At 41.8% G+C, this 15,978-nt stretch overlaps 1 protein-coding gene across 1 annotated transcript in view; it reads right to left on the bottom strand.

The window, feature by feature from the left end:
- Positions 1–2,732: 2,732 nt before the first annotated feature.
- Positions 2,733–15,978, bottom strand: part of CHGB (chromogranin B) — a 31,808-nt gene continuing 18,562 nt past the window's right edge. The window contains exons 3-5 of the mRNA XM_061626166.1: positions 14,182–14,275; positions 8,086–9,848; positions 2,733–3,093 (exon numbers count right to left, since the gene is read on the bottom strand). Coding sequence (XP_061482150.1) covers positions 3,010–3,093; positions 8,086–9,848; positions 14,182–14,275 — 1,941 coding nt within the window. The 3' untranslated portion in view covers positions 2,733–3,009. The remainder of the gene's footprint in view (positions 3,094–8,085; positions 9,849–14,181; positions 14,276–15,978) is intronic.

Raw genomic sequence — 15,978 nt, 5'->3', positions numbered from 1 at the left:
TGGATAGTGCTCTGGCTTCCCACACAACCAAGCATACACACTACGTACCAAGCAAGGATGGCAGCATGCAAGACATTCCGGCATACCCCAGTCACACAAAGCAAATCATCCTTGATTAAGGTTTGCTTCTATTCCATTACTTCATATGTCAGAAATAGGGTGGATGGGTCGGTGGGGAAACTTACGGCCCTCCAGATGATATTGGACTACAATTCCCATCATCCCTGACGGTTGGCCATGCTGCTCAGAGCGAGTGTGTCTAGAGCAGCCTTTCCCAACCAGTGTGCCTCCAGATATTGTTGGGCCCCAATTCCCATCTTTCCTGACCATTGGCAATGCTGGCTGAGGCTGATGGGAGTTGTGGTCCAACAACATCTGGAGGCACACCGGTTGGGAAAGGCTGGTCTAGAGTCTAGATAGACTCATGTGGAGCAGTATTTCTAATGCACAGTAGGTGGCAGTCATGGAGGCAGGATGGTGGCAATAAACTTGTCCAAACCTATGAAAACAATCTGTGCCTCCTTTGTGAACTGTTCACAAACCTGTAGATACTACTTGTGATATGACCCCTTTTTGGTGTTTTTACTCTCCTCCCCACTTTCTTGTTTAGAGTTGTTTTTAAATGATATCTTTTTATAGCAACATCAGTTTTTGTGCCATGTTAGGGTGCCACCAGATTGTCAATATAAAGGTACCTCAGTTAACAAATCCTCCAGAAAAAAAGCTCCTTTAAGCAAAGTCTTGGGGGAGGAGTCGGCTCTCTCGTGCGTGGCGGAAATGGTGCTCCTTGCCCTGGAAGCACTGTTGACTGCAGACACGCCTGCTTGAGTGTAGGGGAGGATGGCAGAGAGAGAGAAGCCAAGCACAGGGTGGGGGTGGGGGCTGCCCCTCACCTGCCTTCTCAAGTGTACGGAGAGGAGAACTGTGCTCAAAGCTTTCAATTGCTATAGCAAGATGCTATTATGATAAAAGAAAAATGCAAGGTGGGCATCCCTGGATGCATTTTGGAAGTAGTCCAAGTGATCTCTATGCAAGGCTTACCTTTTAAAAGAACCCCTTCAGCAATATTTGCACAATCAAGAATGTTATAAAACACAAAGAGAAACTTTATGCCATTTAACTACATCAATACCATACCTCCTTTGGATATTTTTGTGCTCCAAAAATGAGCTGGATTTCAGGTTAGTTCTAAGGTATGCATGTTCACCATGCCCTGTCGCAATATGGTGAGCTCTTGCACATGCTTTGGTGCTGTTATCCCTCCAAAGTCCCTCACTTTATCACTATCATCCAATGTTGAGGGGGGGAAATCCAAACTAACATTTTTGGGTGTGTTTTTCTATCCCAGTGGGATTTCCGATGTATGGTGGACTGATAACTTGACCCCAGACAAAATTTTTGTCTGTGGTGTCAGATGAAGTGTGCTTAACAATACCCAAACACCCATAGCCAGAAAACATATTCAGAGCAGGTAGAATTTTTCTGTGCAATAAACATTTGCACCTTCCCCTGCATACTGAGCAAACAACACCATTTCTGTTCCTTTAATACTGTATGCTATGATTTTTATTTTCAATTACAAACAACTATCTTTTAAAGTAAAACTGTTATGAAAATATTGTAAACTGTCTAGGAAAAACTTTATTACAACTGAGAACTAATGTTAACAGTTTTGTGAGATTTTTTTAAAACCCATTTTAACCCCTGCAAGAAAATTGCCCTTGGTTAGAGAAATATCCCCAAACAACATTACATGGTTTGTGCAAACCTATTGTCATCCCCCACACTTAATTTCCACTGTGCTGTGGACCCTGCAACAGAACTCCCACAGCAGTTGCCAGGGCCAGCAACACACACTCCTGATACAGGTGGCAAGGAGCTAATAAGCCCGCCTATGTGCCCCACCTATTGCTCGCATCAGTGTGCATGATGTGCACACATTAACATGCATGCCTGCCATCAACCGAGATAGTGGCGGAGGCATCAAACCTTTAGGGAATCCTCACTGCCATGGGTGGGAGGCGGTGTTCATAACACTTCCCTGGCATTTATAATTCCCACCATTTGTAAAATGAAACTTACTTTCCTTGTTACAAGCCATGTCTTTTGCTTCCAAGAGCCAAAGGTGTGTCCTTCTGCAACAGTAGAACCTTGGAGACGTGATTGCAAGTTTATTGCTTTGCCATGTGACTGCAAGCTTTTTTCTTGGGAGGTGAAATTTTACTCCAGTGCTCTTTGTTGACCTGTCCCTGACCATTTTTCTATAAAAAAAATCAGTTGTTTTACTACTACATTGGCTGGGGTATAAATACACCCCAATGGCAAAATTCAATGCATTTCTGGGACATTTTATACCCCAGGTGATTTTTTTGTTTCCAGAAGAAAAACGGTAAGTCGTTAACTGGTTGAAATTTGGAGACGTTGTATGGGTGACTATTTGTGCGAATGTCCTAGAAAGACTACCCTGTAGGTCTATTTATGTGTAAATTGCATAATGAAAACTGCTTCAGGTAGGTTTTGGCCCCACAAAATTTATTAATATATGTTACTGCAGTTGTCCAAAAATGGCTCTATGCTTACCTTGGCTGTGTAAGTGTTGCTTTGCTCTTTGTTTCCTGACCGATACAAGACTGCAAATAATTATGAGACTAACAGAGAACCCAAGCATGCAACAGTGTGAACAATGTACTTCTTTTATTATTTCAAACTAAGAGACAATATATTTCTGAAGAACATACACACACAATTATTTCCACACATATTTTAAAAAGTCTGCCTTGCACATAGGTCTAGATGCTAGAATTCATGCTGATCTGATCTTCCTAGCATATTTGGAATAAAGATACTTGCGCCTGTGCAGTAGTCGATAACTAGCAGGCAGTAAACTGCATTTACTTTTTGATTAGGAAGGAAAGGAGAACAACACTCAAGGCAGTGACTTTATCAGTAAATATAGTGCGCTGTAAATAAAGCTGCACTTTACGATACCCGCATGAGGCCAGGCAAGATTCATCCCCTCCTGTTACTGTTGAACTTCTCCGCAATCTTCTGCAGCTCCAAATCCATAGCGGCCAGATTTTCCAGTTCTTTCTCCTGTGAAGGATGGAAACACAAATCCTTGTGGGCCATGATATCTCAGGGTTAGATTACTTTTCATTATGAATATTCCATTGAGAAGAGAGAGACTCTGTTCTTGCCATCAGGGGATGGCTGTTTCCACCTGCCTTGCCCCACCCTCCAGCCCCAGGAGCCTTCATAAGGGAGCTGCTTCCAGATTACTTTCTTGCCTTTCCAGTTGAGGAAGAAGGTGGGGGAGATAGAAGAGATTATTATATCAGCTTTGGTGGTGGTGGGGTCCTTTTGGATATTTTGGCTTTAGCTTTATATACTATATATATATATTTAGTATTGTAGTGATTGTTCTTTTTATTATGTATTGTTATGCTACAGTATTTGGACTGTTTGTTTACATAAACCACTTTGACCACAGACAATTTGTGGGAAACGTGGTATAGAAATTGATTATTGACTTTTGTGCTACAAATTAATATTACCATGCTATTTAGCAATCTTGCCTATATCAAAGGTGTGTGGCCACCCGCAAGGTGGAAGAAAATTACATCTGGCAATGGTTCATTTGCATGTATTAATTTTCTCACAGTGTGACACCATTTATTTTCCTGGATCTCTCAGCAGCTTTCCGTGCCATCTGATCTTGCTGCATCACTTGGCAGATCTGGGGATGTGATGGTGCTGTATTCCAGCTGTTATGCCCCATGGGAGTTGTCCTGCAGGGTACTACAGGGATCTAGCCCATCCTATTTAACAGCCTAATTAAACCACCAATGCAGGCTGGGCAGAGTTCAGAGCTGGGTGTCATCAGCATACTGCTTATACCCAATTGTGTCTCAGCTCTTCAGATCCTTGTGACATTGGCTGAAGGTGGTAATGGGTTGGAGGAGGACTAACAAACTCGATACAGTGAAAACAGAAATATTGATGGCAGAGTCTAGTTGATCTAGGACAGGGATGAGAGACATGTAGCCCTCCACACATGGAACTCCATTTAAAAATTGGACTCCATCTATCCAGTGGGAGTTGTAGTCTAGCAACATCCGGAAGGTCACAGCTTCACTACTGGATTTTCACATGGCTGATATGGCAGGGTTGCCCAATGTGCCAGCTGCATTCTTTATTGGACAACGGGGATCATCTGCCCATCATGATGCATCCCATTGTACTAAATTGTGCTCTATGTGTGACTGCATTTGGAAAGTGCTTAGAAATTGCCAGAGTTAGTTAAACGTTTGCCAGACATTAGCTGTAGAGATCATATTCTTCCCATTTATAAAGATCTGTATTAGTTACCAGTTGTTTCTAGGCCCAATTTGATATTGATCTTTAAAAACCCCAATTGCCTGGATCAAGGGTGTCTGAAGGAGTGACTCTTCCCATATTTCGCTCTGTGTGCACGAACAGTGGCAGAGAACACCTTACATGGGACTGGAGCAGCTAGATCCCTTTTGGGGGTAACCCCTTTGCTTTGAATCTCCAGTCCTTCTCTCTCTCTTCCCAGAGGAGTGCATTAGTTGCTCCTACACAAATTTGAGGCCAACCTCTTCTCATGAACACCATGAGAAATACAACATGGGACACTACAATGTAAGTAGTAGTGTAAGGTCATGTTTTATGTAAGGTCATGTTTTATGAGAGTAGGTAAACAGGATTGTTTTTAAATTCCTCTTGAAAGTTCATAATGAGGGAAACACATGGCCCTCACCAGGGAGGGTATTCCACAAGTGGGGAACTGCCAATGAAAAGGCCCTGTCAAGGGTCAACGTCAACTAGGCAACCCTCAGTGGCCACACCACCATAAAGATCTCACCTGCCAATTGTAGGGTCTGAGATGGTTGGTATAGGGGAAGGTGCTCTTTTAGGTACTTGGGTCCCAAATCATTTAGGGCTTTATATGATAGTACTAACCCTGAAGTAGCGGTGGTGGCTCACTGGCAGCCAATGCAACACTTTCATGACCAGTGTTGTATGGTCCTATTGGGCTGTCCCACTTACTAGTCCAGCAGCTGCATTCTATACTAGCTGCAGCCCCTGGACCTTCTTCAAGAGCAGCCCCACATAGAGTACAGCAGTCCAGACAAGATGTCACCAGTCCATGGACAACTAAGGCCAGGCTATCCTCATTCAGGAATAGCTATAACTGAAGAATTAGCCCAAGCCAGGCATAAGCACTTTTAGTCATAGAAACCACTTGAGACAAGTGACAAGTTGGAATCCAGGAATAGTCCCAGACGACAAACTATTCCTTCAGAGGGAGTGCAACCTCTCCCAGAACAGGTTGTACACCTGATTCCCAGATATGGGAACCAACACAGCACTTCCATCTTATCAGGATTCAGCCTCAGGTTATTGGCCCTCAGTTTTTTAGGTACTTGTGTTGATGAATTTTGCCAAATCATCAAATTTCATTTGCAAACGTTCATGCATTTTTCCAAATCTACAACAACATATTTAGTATCAGGTATACCTGGCACCGCCCAACCAGTTAGGTCAAGTAATTTAACTTGTGGGTTTTTCAAAGGTAGCAATTTCAGTATGGAGACTATGTCATTCCCCTCACACAGTCGCTTGGTCATTAATTTCAGAGAAACATACTGTACTGTATCATGTAATACTTCAAGGTGAATTGTGCTACTCCTGAGAAATATTTGCAAGCTTGCAGAAGTCTCTGTAGATACAGCAGTTCTATAACAGCAAACATCACAAAGCAAGTATTCTGTCCTATGTACTAAAAGGAGAATTAACAATTCTGCTGCCCTGGGCTCCTGCTTAATAATAATAATAATAATAATTAATAATAATTAATAATAATTAATAATAATTAATAATAATTAATAATAATAATAAAAGAAGAAGAAGAAATAATTCTCTGAAAATATCAACCTTCCTCTTTCAACAAGCCTTTTAAGTAGAAGTAGATACCTTATCCCATTCTGTGTCTGTGTTGGAATTGTTTGGTATCACAAATAGAGAATCTGCCCCCTGCAAGATGTTGTTGGACTGCAACTCCCATCATCCCGGCCCATTAGCCATGCTGGCAGGGGGGCTGATGGGAGCTGGAGTCCAAACATTCATTCTCCATCCCTGGTGTATATTAGGATTGCCATATTGCCTGGTTAGTCAGGTTTTACTTGGATTCTAGCCATGCTACCTGGTTCCCACTTAGTCTCTTAGGTTGTCCACATTCCCAGTCTCCAATTTTTTAAAAAAAGTAAGTCTCTAGCCCTTGTGGATTCAGAGATACAAGGCAAAAGGTGGAGGCAGTTTTCTGCCCATTTTGTGAGAAATCAGCCTACTTCCACTTTCCATTGTTCTTAGCCAATGAGGGACAACATAGCTGTCATGGGGAAAACAAGAATTGTAGTCTGTCTGCTGCATATACAGAAACTGCCCATGCTCATTTGATCAACACATGCAGCTCTGCCCCTTATCCATAGATTTTCTGGTTGAGTCAGCAGAAAGAAGCAGCCTTCATCTCAATTGCCTCTGTATCTGAGGGTATGTATCTTAAATGGTGAATGCAATGGGAATGTCTGCTTGCCATCATGGAGGATGGGACAAAGCGGTTTCAATCCACCAAATGCTCCCTCCCCTGAACAAATACAAGATATAAAAGCAAACCTGTCGGTAGAAAAGGCTGAGGTATTAGCATTTGCATTTTTTGGCCTTGCCCTCACCCTATTAAATGGTGCTTACTCCCAAGTAAAGTTGCATTGGAATACAGTATCTCTCACCCTCTGTTCAGCGATCTAGAAAGGGCTAAAAAGCATTTTTAAATATATATCCTTCTTCAAAATGACTGGTAGGCATCACCTCACCAGGGATCACCCTACTTCATCTTTCCCAGGGACGGGTGTTTGTGTTTGTGTGTACATATATACACACATATGTAGATTTATACATGGTCACACAGAAGGAGACATATATATATTATTCATATTCAGTGCAGTGGGAGGTGTAACCTTTCCCCCTTAAGACCAATAGGAATGGTTCCCCCCCTTAAGCCCAACAGGAATTGAACAGCTGTCTAATGCTAGCACAGCTTGCCAGATCTCTAGAATTCACTGCATTAAAAAAAAAAGTGCCAGCACTCAAGTCTCCATAAAGTATCATAGAAGGCTGCATTTCCCCTCTCCCTGATCTGGTTTGTGAGCCTCAGTGTACAAAGACACTTCTCACATGCTCAGACACTACTCTCTTTAGATGATTGACTGAACTGATAATATTGAAATCTTGATTTCTATCTGTGTTACAAGTTGTAGCAGTGTGTTCATTTCACATTTCCTAATTGTTGGTACAGACAACTTCTCGGTCACAATATTGCTTTTTCATTGATGCTTTGCTGGCTTTTTGTTTTATGCTGGTTTCTTGTACTGCTGTATTGACTTGCTTTCTGTTTGTTTCTATTTTGTGTTTTTATTATTTTGTGTGTTTCGTTATGTTTGTAAGCTGCCCTGAGCTCTGTTTTTAACAGTGGAAGAGCAGGATATAAATCCTCTTGATAATAAATATTCCATAGTGTTGGAAACTAAAGACTAGGCATTTAAGGCTAGAAAATGTTAAGTTTAAAAAATAAAAACGATTCCTCACATCCTCCCCCAGATTTCTGGTGGTAATTACTAAGCACAAACACAAAACAACTGGACAATGAAACCATTAATATGCTTAATTTGCATAATTAGCTAATGATTTACATAATATGAAAAATAGCCTGTCCAGATTTGTGGAACTAGAATTTGGCAATCCTGGTTATGCACTTTCCCACACTAAGGATTAAGTGAAAACTGGCCAAAGCAAGATAATCAATGGTTCTTTATGTCATTTGGATGTGAATGGTTATAACTTTGCACATGTTGATCATTCTATCAGGTCACCAGTATAAGGCACTGGAAATGACAGTAACTTTCCTTACTGAGCATCACAGCAGTCATATTGTAGAAATTCAAGTTTTATTCCTCCCAAGCCAAAATAATTTCTATGAACCTTTCATACAAAATAATAAATAAATACCTCTTCCTGTGTCAGAGGTCGTTGACTGAGTTGGTTCTTGCCACTTCTTATGATGTGCCCTCTTTTCATGTCTTCCTTGGAGCTGTATAATTCTGGGAATTCTGCAGATTTCTTCCGGTAGCTCAGCATATGGGCGAGTTCATCCATCCTGTTGTATTGTCTTTTCACATCAAATTTATGGATCCTTTCAAGGTCATTGCTTTTATGCTTGTGATTCAGGCCATCCATAAGTTGCTTCTTCTCCCATGAAGAGCTGTAGCTGTTATACTCAGGAAAGAAATCTCCCTCATTCAGGTGGGGCCTGGGCTCTTCTTCTTCTTCACTCTCCGAAAATGGATCGGCGATGTCTTTCTTTTCAGCGTGTCTGCTCTTCCACCTAAGTTGCTGGTAGTAAGGGATGTATGGAGGTGCAGCTCTTTTCACATTTTCCACAAGGTAGTGGCTTCTTGGATAGCCCTCCTCAATCAGAAGTGTCCTTTTGCTGTTCATATGCTTTCCACCCTCACTGTGGTGTCTCTTCTCTAGCTCTTCCTCACTGATACCAGGCTTGTGCCTTTTTTCTTCCCTGGGCCCTTCTTCTGGGCTGTAGAATCTTTGTTCTTCTTCCCTCTCCATATTTTGTGGCTTTGGTGGCTCCTCCAGTTCTGAGTGTTGTTCCTCTCTGTCATGCGGGTACCTTTTCCCATCCCTGCTGCTATAACTGTGCTGCTTGCCTACATCTTCCTCACTTGCCTTGCTGTGAGGAGTCCTTTCCCCATAGTGGTGTCTCACCTCTTTTTGTGGTTTATCGTGGAGTCTTCTTCTGTCATAAGGGCGCTGTTTCCCTTCATTGTCCTCTCTGCTGTGATGCCTCATGTCTTCCTCTTCATTGTCCTCTCTGCTGTGATGCCATCTGTCCTGGTACTCTTTACTCCTGCTCTTTCCCCCCATTTCCTCAGAGCCACGCATCTCATTGGAGTTTCTCTTCTCCTCAGAAGGATGTCCTATCTCATAATAATGTTTGGGATAGTGGCTTCTTTTATCCCAGAATTCACTTTCTTCCTCACTTGACTCTTCAGGCGAGTCCCTCTTCTCACCATTATAATGTTTTTTGTATTCAGAAGAGTTGCCCATCCTTAATTTCCTGGGGTAATGCCTTGGTTTACGGCCTTGTTTCTCTGTATCAGCTTCTCTCCTCTCATAAGAGTCTTCATATTCTCGATGAAAACTGTGGTGATATTTTTCACTGCTCTCCTCTTCTTCTTCCTCATCCTCTTCCTCTTCCTCACTCTCTGGATTTCCCTCTTTTTGCTTATGTGAGCTTTCCTCCAAGTACCTTTGGCCCCCAGAACGCTTGAAGTCACCTTCAGCCATCCTTTCTGCTGTAGGAGGAGACTTTTTGTCTAGAAGCTCATGCTCCATCTCCTCATGATGTTTTTTTTCCTTGCTTCCTTCTTCACTGTGGTAATTTCTTTTATTGCTACCATCCTTCCCGGTTCTTTTCTCGTCGTCATCCTTTTTTTCTTCTTTATGAGCTTCATCAAAAGAATAAGGACTCCCTTGGGAGGTGACTTGTTGGTTGCCATTTCCCCCATGGTTTTCCCCCTCAGAATGCCACTTCTCACTTCCTTCTGCCCGTCTTTTCACTTCTTCTTCATTCTGATCTTGTTCTTCGCTCACAGTTCCTTCTGGTGGCTTCTCTAACTCTTCTAATTCTGATAAGTGCCTTGTGTCAAGACCTACATCTTTGCCTATATTTTTTTCTTCTTGCTTTTGTTGATTGGCTAAAACAAAACAAAACAGTTACGAATTCTTCACAAGGAAGCCATTGTGTTTGCATCCTCTGCTTGTTCTGTTTTTTTAAATCTCTGGCTTCCTTCCATTTCTGTTCTGCCCTTTACTGCTTATCTGGGAGACTGAGGACCAGAAAAAGAGGGTCCTCTATTCTCCTATTTCAGGTTGGAGTGCTCTAGTTTATGTTGCCAAATGGCACCATCCATGCACAAGAGGTAGGTATCAGCAGGCTTGAGGGAAACCTAATGTTTGCCGTACAAAGCATCTTGGGAGGGGGAAGGAATCAATGAGGACTGAGCACGCTCAGTGGCCATAGAATGCTGACTGTCTGTCACAAAAACTCTGTGAACATGCCTTAGAGCAGGGATGGGAAACCTGTGCTTCCCCCCACCTCCGAAGTTGCTGGTGTCCAACTCCCATCAGCCCCAGGCAGCATGGCCAGGGATTCTGGGAGTTGGGAGTCCCAACAACATCTGGAGGGTCACAGGTCCCCTTTCCATGACTTAAAGCATCCTCCTCATGGACAAAGCTATTGAAAACAACTCATGAAATGCCAGAGCCACACATGGGTAGGCTCTTCTTAGCCCTGTTCTACTCACTTCCACATCAAATCACTGCTTCCCACCCCTTTTTTGTTTTTGGACCTTGACTCATTTGTCAGGCCACTGTTTGGCCTGTCAAAACTAGCCACATATATACACAGTGAACTTAGTGATTATAATGTCCTCATCTTCACCCTATCTCTACCATTTGCAAGCTTAGTGTGTCTTGGATGGAACACAGGGCCTTTTAAGCACACTGAGAAGCATTCTCACAGCACCTTGTGTCATTGTCATTTCCCCCCTCAGCTGAAAAAAAAGAAGTATGCACATAATACTTTTTAAAACAGCTATTCTTGACATCAGAAATGGCTGGGCTGCTACTATTAATACTATCTATGGCTGCAACCACCTTGCTCATGCTGTCTTGAAAAAAGGACACTCCCACCAGTAGGGTTTGTTGATTTTTTTCCACATTAGGTTTATGGAGCTCAAGTTAGTGGGATTCTGAAAGAAAAGAGTTGGCAACAATGCCAATGTTGGTGTGGCCCCCTCCACGCGTGAGGCTCCTCTCATATGTGAGGCTTGGGGCAATTGCTTCTTGTGCCCTCCCCTTAAAAAAGCCCTTGGTTGGAGGGTACATCTGAAGTCCTATCTAGCATAGATCAAGATTCTTCTCCTGTCACCCATATTAATAAATCCAGAATAACTGTCACTCATTGATACTGTATTCATAGTGAACCAATTCAAATATTTAACCTGACACACGTAGAATCCTCTCACAGGCTGCTATACAGATGTGAAGGCCCAGGAAGAAAAATTGAAATGTTCAGAGGGAAATGGATGTTTCCACATTTTTCCCCAAAGCCTTGGAAAAATTGAAACATTTTGGACTATGACATGTGAAAGTGTAAAGAAGCTTGTTTCAATCTGGGCAAACTTTCAATTTTTGGAAGGGCAGATAAAGATAATGACAAATATGAAGAAGTAGAAACTGATAGTGATAGCTCAGACAATGAGACTCATTAAATTTCATGTAGCATTCAGTGAGTCTGGGTTTCCTCCCTTCTTTTTCTCAGCTTTTTTTATGGAAATGAGTGCTTTATGTCTCTTTGATGCTGTGGAGGACATAATAATTTTCAGAATACATAATTTTCTTTTGTAGTATAATGTTGATAGTTTCTCTTGTTTTGATTATTTTTTGCTTGCTCCTCATAAAGTGGCAGAATAAAAGACATGTTATGTTCCTTGCAGTTCAACAGCTTGTAGTTCAATTTTTTCCCTGTTTTGTGTCAACGGAAAAATCTTCAAGAGATGTGCTAGTGTATCATGTAAAAAAGAGGAACAGAGATGCGGCTTTGCAACAATACTTCAGTGATACGTTCGGAATTGATGGCAAGAAAATATCTGTGATAAAGGAAATTCCTATCAGACTCTTATTATATGACTATGACAGCAAGATTATTGGGTGCGTAAAGATGGAAGATGGAAGATGGAACCAATATGGATAATGGAAGAAGAGCGATTTGAAATTACTGGACTTAGTAGACTTGATGAGTTGGATTAATTGACATATTTATCTAGAAAAAAAAATTGATGGACATATATCTCAAGGATTGGAAACTTCTCTTTGACTTTTTGTGGAAGAATAAAATGATATGATGTTAATGAGATTTGAAACCAATTAAGATAACCGCTGGAGGAAGGTGATTTTATAACCTATTAAGAGACAGGCTTGTTATATATTATAGATTTATAGCTGAACTATGACAAATCGGAAGTCAATATTTTTAAATATTTTTTAAAAAAAATTTCTTTTTTTATTGTATTAGTTATTGATTTGTGTTTTTTCTTTTTGTATTGTTTTGGTTTTGAAAATTTGAATAAAAATTAATTGAAAAAAAAACAGCTTGTAGTTCAATTTTTTAAAAAAGAAAAGGTAAATTAAATTTGTTATTACTGTCTGAGTAAACTGTACTTTTAATATACCATACAAGACAATTTAATGGCAACCCAAGTTATACATGATACATTTTATGTTCCTAAAGTAACAAAGGGACTTTCAATCTCTAAAAGGTGCTCAAAATAAGTATTGCATATTTTTCCATTTTCCCCAAAATTTCCATTTCCGGGAAAACGGAAAAAAACTGATAGTTTTCCATGGCTTCAAAATTTCTGGAAATTGTACATCTCTACTCAGGATACACCTGATTGTTTCTTTGAGCATGGGGGGGGGCTGGAATGGATGATTTCTGTGGGTCACCTTTCCAGCCTCTGATTTGGAATCCTATGCCTTGGAGGCAGGCTCTGCTAGCCAGATGAATCTCCTTTGTTAATCAAATAGAGTGGCTAGGTAGTTAATGGTCCTATTTAGTTGCCCCGGCAACTGGTGAAAGGGGCTAGGAAGATCCTTTTTGTCATTTTAAACTCTACTGGAGGAGAGTCTCCCCCCCACTCCTGGGTGGGGAGAAGTGTGTTTGGAGTTGAAAGTGGGTGTACTGGAGAACTAGGGCTGCAGGCATGCGGAGAGGCTGGCTCCCTGCATGGTGGCGATAGAATGCCCCTGCAACTAGATGGAAAAGCTGGATATTAGACTGCTGATGCCTTGAACCAACCCCCCATCCTAAGCTCAGGTTGGAATGTGTGTACATAAATAAACCATATTTCATAAAGACACCGCACTCTCCGCTGACCTTCTTCCCAAAGGAAACCAAACCCTGGATGGGCGCAGGGACCCCCCTGAAATCTCACTGCTCGGAGATTGGGGGAGGCGCGCAACAATATCCATGTAAAAAGCTCCTTGCACATGGAATCTTTACCATCAGGAAGAAACCTGGGCTAGATAGTTACTCTCTGGCTTGTATGCTTTCCATGCACAGGGAGAGTTTGTCACAAAAGCATGACACCTGGAGCAACTCATATATTTAGCCTTGCCACAGCAAATACTGAAGCAACACAAGTCAGAAACAGAATTGACACCAGTGTAGAGATTAGAATTCTTGCTTCAATCCTGGGCCAGGGTCAAAGGTCGGCATAGTTAGGCATCTTCCAAGGGCCCCAGACCACAGCAGAGGGCCCACTAACAAGAGCCCTCAGGATCTGCTGCAGTGAGGAGGTAGCCTTCTTCAACATTGGGAAGAGGGCCCCATGGATGTTCTCTTGCCCAAGGGCCCACAAAATCTGGAGCCAACAGTGTTTCAACCAGGCAGAGACCCAGTGTCATACAATGGCTGCAGTGTCAGAGCAGGACTGGAGAGACCCATGCTCAAATCGCCACTGATCTAGGAACTCCAGGACCTTGAGCCAACTGGTATCTTTCAGCCTTACATGTCTCTTACAGTTGTCATGAGGATAAAAATGGGGAGAAAGAATGCTGCCCTGAGCTTCTTTGAGGAGGTGTGGGTCATAAATGCAATAAATAAATGAATAAAGCCACACCTATGCATTGCAAAGATGGGACACAAATCAACCTGTTGACCATCTTCTCTCCCCATTGATTTTTGTGACTGGGATAGGATGGATATAAGGTGTTATGGATGAAGAGGAGAATGATTCCCTAGAAAAGAAACAAATGCATTTGAGCACATACAGTGCTTGATGTTAAACTCTTAATCTTCCCCCAAATTTATTTCTCCTTGGGTTTGCCATCCTCATGTCAAGTTCACCACATTTGGTTTAGGGGAATTTCAATATGAAGCCATAATGACCTTCCTTATAAAACTGTCAAATCTAGCAAGCCAGTTGGAGGAGCTCTGTCAGATTTCCTTGGGACCTGCACACTCACTTTTCTTCAGAAGCTCTTTGCAGAGTGGGTTGATAGGCGGAGCATCAGCTTTGGACAAACCGTTCAAAAGGACTTCTACAATGCATCGTGTGACCTAGAGCAAAAGGAGGAAAGAGAGATCAGGGTATTTTCTGTCTTTCTTTCTTTTTTAAAATACCGCAACTTCAAGTCAGCAACTGTAATAGGATTCTAATGTGAGCATCTATCCAAGAAAACAATGTAAAAATGAATTAATACACAAAACAACTTTGAAAACAACAGCATCATTTATTATGTCAGCCGACAAATGAAGCACAACAGAAACCAACTTTCCAGTTTATTTGAGAAAATGCTCTATAAACAAACACCAAACTCAACAAGAGTCTTCGTTTGTCACCAGAAAGGAAGAGAAGAGCCAAGTCTTCCAGAGTAAGGGAGTTCCCAAAGCCTGGATGCTTCTACTGAATGAATGCAGACAAACAAGATAGCTGTACTCTGTGCACAGCCCATTACACTAACCAGAAAGCAAACAGTTAACACAAGAACATAAGAACAGCCTGCTGGATCAGGCCCATGGCCCATCTAGTCCAGCATCCTGTTCTCACAGCGGGCAACCAGATGTCCATAGGAACCCACAAGCAGGACCTGAATGCAAGAGTATTCTTGCCCTCCCCTCCAGCCCTGCGGACCATCAAAAGGGAGCTTCTTCCAGAAGACTTTCTGGCCCTTTGGGTTGAGGCCTTAAGGGTCAGATGAGATCTTCATATCAGCTTGGGGGTTAGTTTTCAATATTTTTGCTTTAGCTTTATTGTTGCGCTTTATGCTCATTTACACTTTGATGTATATACACTTTTTTTAGTGTTGTAGTGAAGATACATTTTATTACGTATTGTGCTACAGTATCTGGGCTGTTTGTTGTTTGTCTGACCTGCTTTGAGCACATATGTGTTTGTGGAAATGAGGTATATAAATAAAGTGACTGTGACTAGAACTGTACGCATTATTCCAAATGCGGCCACACCATCGATTTCTATAATGGCATTATGATAGTGGCAGTTTTATTTTCAGTACCTTTCCTAATGATCCCTAGCATTGAATTTGCCTTTTTCACAGCTGCCACACACTGGGTCGACATCTTCATCAAGCTGTCCACTACGACCCCCAGGTCTCGTTCCTGGTCAGTCACTGCCACTTCAGACCCCATGAGCATATACGTGGAATTAAGATTTTTTGCTCCAGTATGCATCACTTTACACTTGTTTACCTTGAACAAATGTTGCCATTTTGCAACCCGTTCACTCAGCTGGGAGAGGACCTTTCTGTTTTAACAACCTGAACAATTTAGTATCATCAGCAAACCTGACCACCTCACTGCTCAGCCCTAACTCTAGATCATTTTTGAACAAGTTAATTGTTTGAAATGGTATTTAATGCCATTAATCTTTTGATGTCTAATGGAGAGGGAATTATCAGTCCAAGAACTCCTATGCATGTTTACTCAGGAGTAAAATCCCACTGAGTAACTCCCAAATAAGTGTTCCTAGGAGTGCAGCCTGTATCATTTTTCAAGCAGGTGTAAATGGATGAACTGTTAAGCATAGCATAAACAGTTAAGCTTTCCTCTAATTCCAGATGGAATGTTGGCCAGACATTGCTGTGGGTCAGAGGCATTTTCAGGATAGAAAGAAACATTTGTGTGACACAAAGTTAGCCGCGCCCACCCCGCCCACCCCATTTTTAATACTCTCATTTTTGGAAACGGCAAGAAAGTATTGAAATGTCTGCAATAAGCCTCTGGAGAGTAGAAAAGGGGGCAAT

Source organism: Rhineura floridana, chromosome 4 (assembly GCF_030035675.1).
Source record: "Rhineura floridana isolate rRhiFlo1 chromosome 4, rRhiFlo1.hap2, whole genome shotgun sequence".
NCBI classification, from domain to species: Eukaryota; Metazoa; Chordata; class Lepidosauria; order Squamata; family Rhineuridae; genus Rhineura; species Rhineura floridana.
Note: the sequence above shows the minus strand (reverse complement) of the source record. Positions and strands in the feature narration are given on the sequence as shown.